The sequence below is a fragment of the Amblyomma maculatum genome, chromosome 6 (genome assembly GCF_055883805.1).
Source record: "Amblyomma maculatum isolate TAMU_Amacu chromosome 6, ASM5588380v1, whole genome shotgun sequence".
NCBI lineage: Eukaryota > Metazoa > Arthropoda > Arachnida > Ixodida > Ixodidae > Amblyomma > Amblyomma maculatum.
This window is the reverse complement of record NC_139349.1, coordinates 48,211,610-48,217,494: the sequence shown is the minus strand read 5'-3', so window position 1 is coordinate 48,217,494 and position 5,885 is coordinate 48,211,610. Positions and strand designations below refer to the sequence as shown.

Below are 5,885 nucleotides of genomic sequence, written 5' to 3'. Positions count from 1 at the left end.
ACGCTCAAATAGCGCTCGAGGAAGCGTTTAACAAATACTGTCTGGTCCATGTCTGTTATATATCTGTTTTATTTATTCAGCTGAACCGGATAAGGTCTTAAGCAGAACACATATTGACTTCCTGATATCCAGCGAGATAAGAAATTTGAGAAAACCACCTAAAGTTGACACGTTGGTTGCAATATAGTTTGTTAATCTTTGATTAAACGATCGAGTCCGGGCCGGATTCAATATATTGCTATGAAATATTCCGATGACGATTTTATTTGATCTAGAGCCACTCGATTGCGATCCACGCATCGCGATTGCGGATGTAAGGTATCGTATGCATCTTCCTTCTGAGTGAGCGCTCAGTCAGCCCAGGTGGTTGTCCCGAATTATGGGAACTATATTCTCAATCGCGATCTAACCCGGAACGGATCGACGACGACTGTTATTGTCCGTGTGACACAGCTAGTATCAGAAAATACCCTTAATATTTTACACTGTTCATTAATCTAACTTTGAATTTTATTTACTCTTCGGTCTTTTCTTATGGTCCATGGTATATCGCGATGCCGCAGTCAAGTGCTACGAACGTCAATACGGGCCCCATGCTTTCGGATAGGTTACGTCGACGTTCCTGCAATTCAGTCATGCTTATTGCTAAGGTGATATATATCAGGTTAGTGACGTTTTATAGCGTCACATTTATGCTACAGAAAAGAAGGGCGATCTTGCTTTTTCGTAACATATATTGCACGCGCGCATGTTTTCAAAGATCGCATATGCGACAATACACACAATTGCAGTCTGAATCTGACTTCAGTTTTTGTTCTTACTCTTTATACATTTGCTTTATTAGGAAGCAACTTAATTATTGCTTCATACATAAATGATTATCATGCGGTGTGCTTTCTTTTGTAACAGAAGGAAAGACAAGAAACAAAAGTGGTGATTGTATCACTGATTCTTTTTTTTTACAAAGTCTACAATATAGTAAAATTTGAGCAAAAAGGCGCAGCAACAATAAACAAGTAAAAATATAGAAATGCACCGCTAAAGGTTTTGGAGAAAGGCCGCACATATGACACCGCAATAATTTTAAAGTAGTCTGATACCAATTTTTGGTGGTATATTTTTTTTTCACTTGCTAATGATGCGCTAGATATTCCTGTATAATTCTCCACGTGGTTTCTCGCTTACCACTGCTAAGTAATTTATAATTAATTTTACTTTCTTCACCAGTTTCGGCTTCACGGTTTCAGCAGCCGAGCGGTTGTTGTACGGTCATAATTGTCTAGGTCACGCGCGGGATTAAAAAAAAAAAAAAAAAAAAGCTTCAACCGCAGACTCACTTATTAGCTCCTCATTTTGCGCTTTCAATAGAGCCACTTGTTCTGCGCTCCATGCCAGTTTTCTCTTAGCTCTTCTCAGAGCGCGAGAAATGTTGCAGCATTTATTTGGCTAGTTGCATGCCTTTTCCTTCTTTCTGCGCATCTTGTGTAAGCCTCCGCTGGTATTTGCATTAAGCGCAGCTAACCCCTTCAGAGTTGACGGTCAAGCGACACTTTTTCTGCAAAATATATTCCCATGAATGATATGTGCTTCCTGAATCAGCTGGTTGCAGGCCACATTCGGAACAAAGACCCTCCAGTGCACTCTACCTATATAGCTCTATCTTCAGCTTTAGATATTGTTGTATTGTACGCGCTTGTGTTTTTCTTTTCCGAGAATATACACTATTGTGTCCACAGAACTGCGTTCAGGCTTCCAAAAGTTATCACTTTTTCTATGTACAAAGTGACAAAGTATTTTTTTTTATTTTTTTTTTTTGCTCGATAACGCGCGTAGGCTACAGATCCGGCAGGTGCTTCGGTTAATTTGGTCCAAGTTGCAGGTATGTAAATTGAGTCAAACGGATCCCGAGGCTCAAAGCTGCACGTCTGCTGCTGCGGGCATGAGTTCTCGCTCGGCTCTTCTGCTGCCAGCTCCTTGGAAGCATTGTCAAACATCCTCGACGGTGCGTGCATGGCTGTCGTCTGCACCACTGGCATTACGGCACTGCGTTTTTGTCGTTTAGCGGCCGGTTGGTCACAGAGGTTCCTCAACTTTCTTTTCTATGTCTTCTTAGGCAGAAGATGGTTCGGATAATGGTCGAATAGCGTTGGCACGGTTTCGGGCCTAATTCGTGGTCTATCTCTAGCGAGCTCGTTGACGATGCCGTTTACTGTCACTTTGAACGTTCTCTCGATGTAGCTCTCCTCAAAATATTTTTCGCAGACAACACACGTTTAAGTCAACTTGCGGTCCTGTCTTTTAATCAGCCGCTTCCACTACGCAAGCTGCGCAGGGTCCGATGGCACACCGAACATAGAAACCTAGTCCTGAGCGGTAGCCACTCCGACAGAGCGACACGAAACATGTCTTTTCCCTGCCCTGATACTTTATTTTTAGCATCATTAGTCGTTGCAAATTTAATTATCTCATATGAATGCAAGAAACAGAACGACTAAAACAAAAGAACAGCGTAGACGCGTCCAAAGCGCTCGAACCCACTGATGGCTCGGCCAGCGCAGCTGCGGCAAATCAAGGGCGCGCCGGCGGTACCGGCGGCCGACGGCACCTTTACGATGAGCAGCGCCCCTGGCGGCCAAAGTTGGAAGGCATCGCCGGCGCGGACACCTCCTCCCATTGAGAGAGCCCTCCGCACGGCACACTAGCCAGTATATTCTAGGCACTATACCTGCGTTGTGCGTGCCATGGTTGCCAGTGAAGATACAATAGCGTCACTTGAATTAGCTCCAATAAGCTCTTTAGTGCACCATGACGTCAGAAACGACTTTCAACTGAAACAAGATCTGGATTAGATTAAAAAAATCATTTATTGATGAACATTAAAATCATTATATTAGTATTTTAACTAAACAAAAGGATTTGATTATAGATCTAATAACTTTAATGAACAACATCATCATGGCCGCCTGCGAAGCCAACGAAGCCAAATCAAAAGCCAAATAAAGTCGCAAGTTAACTGCGAAGTCGCGAAGTTGCGAAGTTGTTGTTGCCTCGTGTTTATAGTGAACTAGAATACTCGTGTTTAACTTCAAAGTCGTTGCGTGGTTGTCGTTAATTACTGCAGTCATTGTGTATTGTGCAGAAGCCCTTATGTTCAAGCACCACCTTTTCTATACATTGTATGTGAATGTTTCGTGACGGAAAGGTGGTCGTAGTGCTTACTTGAACTGCGTTTCACTGCTGCTTCGAAACATGAGTGAATCCGGCGAGAAGCCGGAGTGTTCGAATAAATCTGAGAGTGAACTCTTGCTGGAGTACGAGGAGAAGTTCAAGTACAGATACACTGACGAAGATGCCAAGTACATGGAGGTTGTCAACAAACCGCTGCCACCGCCTCCCTGTGTCTATCCTTGGTTTGTGCAGAACAGGAGGCAATACAATAGAAGGTACGAAATATTGTAAACCGGAATCGGTAGAAATGCAAAGCTCCTTTTTAAGGAATCGCATTTTACCACTGTAGCTTGTACTCTCGAGATTTTCTGCCGAGGTTTTCAGACAATCTTCGAAAGACTACATTCTCAATACATCTATTTCAGAAATTGGTGTTTGCGAAAACAACAGCTTAAACGAGAAATACCACATCGTACAAATGCTAGCGACAGACACCAGTAACTATCCTCATAAACTGTTGAGTAGAATGGCTATGAACCGTTTTTCAGAAAAAGAAAAAAAAAAGTTCTCAAGCAGATATTTTTTTACTTGAAATATATATTTTTTTAGATTAGATATGACCATAATACCTTTTGGTTATCATTAATAATACAAGTGCAACATCTGTTAAACTCGCACTGACGTCTGCCCATGTCGCGCCACTGGCGGATAAGAAAATGGACGTGAAAGTGTTAATAGTACGCATTAGGCAAAGTTATTGTACAATAAATAAAGCTAAGAAGAGCATATTACTACTGTGCCACTCAAACCAGCCACCACATGGTTTTCATGCCAATAGATTGCATAGGTCATTTTATTAGAAAGCATATTACTGTTTCAGCTGGTTGCAATTCTTAGGGTGCGTGTACACACGTGTCATACTCTATGAAATAAACATGAGGAAATGCAAAACAATATTAATTCCATTTGTTAGCATGCAGCTACAGGACATGCACTTCTTTTCCCTAGGTTTCTCTAATTTGTTATTGTCGTCATGCTTTGCTTGATCTTGAACATTGATACCAGTATAGCAATTTCCGACAATGTGTTTTTGTAGTGCTGTTAGTTTTAGTCTTTCGTACATACGTAGCTCTCTTGTTGCTCCCGAGCTTTTGCTCACTGTTTAATATAAAAGGTGTCACAGCAGTGCATACATTTAGCACATTATCTACCAGTTAATGCCTTAAAGCTGTGAATGGCAATTAGAGGTGATGTAGTCGAGGGTGCCATAATTGTTTTCACCTTCTGATAATTAACATGCACTAATATCTCCATAGCATTCGGTTATTTTTGCAATTCACCTACATTGAAATGTAATTGTCACACAAATTGGATTTTATCCCACAACCTTGCATCATTGGTAGAAAGCCTTTGCCATTGTAGAGGGCCAGTGTAAAACCCTGCGACTTCCTCCTAGCCTAAATTATTTGTTCCGGCAAATCAAATTTTTTACAAAGGCATATGAACGTTCATGTTATTTATTGTTTACGAAGTGGTGGGCAGGACCAACACTGCATGAAATGTTTGCATTACCTTAATTCTGTTATTTGTTTTTGAGGCATTTCTTTGCTCATAGTGTTCCCTGACACTTGTAATACTAAGAATTTTTATTCATTTCTGCCCCTTTTATCTTCATCACCCCATTTGGTAAATTTGTGCATAAGTTTCTGCTTGCAGTTCAAGCATGTCAGGCTTCTAGAGGCACTTTCGTAGTACGTTAGCTGCCTTTCTTTTTGCAGGGACAACCGCCAAGAGGGTTATGGACGAGGCAGAGGTGGAAGAGATGACAATTGGCATAGAGGAGGCAGGCAGTGGGAGGATCGACGCGGCGGTTACCGTGACTACGGTGGCGGTGACAGAGGGTACCGGAGGCGTGATGATGACTACAGGCAAGGGCCACGAGACTACCACTCCTACCAGCAGAGGCCCAGAAGAGACTACTGACTTCCTAGTATGCTTGCAAAGCAGGCTGTTGTCATGTTCTCAGCATCATGCATTAAACATTTGTTCCATTCTCTCATACTCCGTGGATTATACGGTGCTTTTCTGCATCAGGTCAATGGACGGCAAGACGTTTTTTGCAGTACTGAGGCAAATCTGCATTTTACATTTAACTTTTCCTCCTCCTGTATTGTCTTAAAGCATGAGAGAGTTAGAACATAACTGTGAACATATTTTTTGTGTTCTCGCTTTAAGAATTGTTCATGCTTATCATTGTGAACTGTAACAATATACCTTAACTTATAACATCAGCCAGTTTTGGCAAAAACTGGGCTGTGTATTTTCCAGCAGCATAGCAGCATGTGCTATAGATTGCACATGTTGGGAGCATAGGTCTAGCATTCATACGTTTTAGTTTTCATTTTGTAGTGAAAGCTGCTCTGCGGTAGGTTTTCAAGACCTCGGGTGGTTGCAGCTACGTCGTGAAGAGGCGTAGCTATAGTCTCATCATAAAAAAATCGGCTTGCCATGACATTTGAATTCACGCTACCCCTATGCCACGGGCAGGAGCTGCCAACATGGGTTGCTCCTTTCATATGGAAGGGTGATATCAGAATCAGCCTGCCAGAACCATTTGCATTCTCGTTACCCCTATGACACGCAGGCACATCCATACAGCTTGGTTGAAGCTTGACTTTATATGTGGGCTGGTAGCTTACGCTCTCGCGTCATACCCT

General features: G+C 42.2%; 1 protein-coding gene across 1 annotated transcript; it reads left to right on the top strand.

Moving 5' to 3' along the window:
* The first annotated feature begins 2,997 nt into the window (after positions 1-2,997).
* On the top strand, positions 2,998-5,885 carry LOC146185683 (uncharacterized). The gene is made up of 2 exons (XM_084606599.1): positions 2,998-3,443; positions 4,947-5,885. The coding sequence occupies exons 1-2, from the start codon at positions 3,250-3,252 to the stop codon at positions 5,149-5,151; spliced, it is 399 nt and encodes a 132-aa protein (XP_084462725.1). The 5' UTR covers positions 2,998-3,249; the 3' UTR covers positions 5,152-5,885.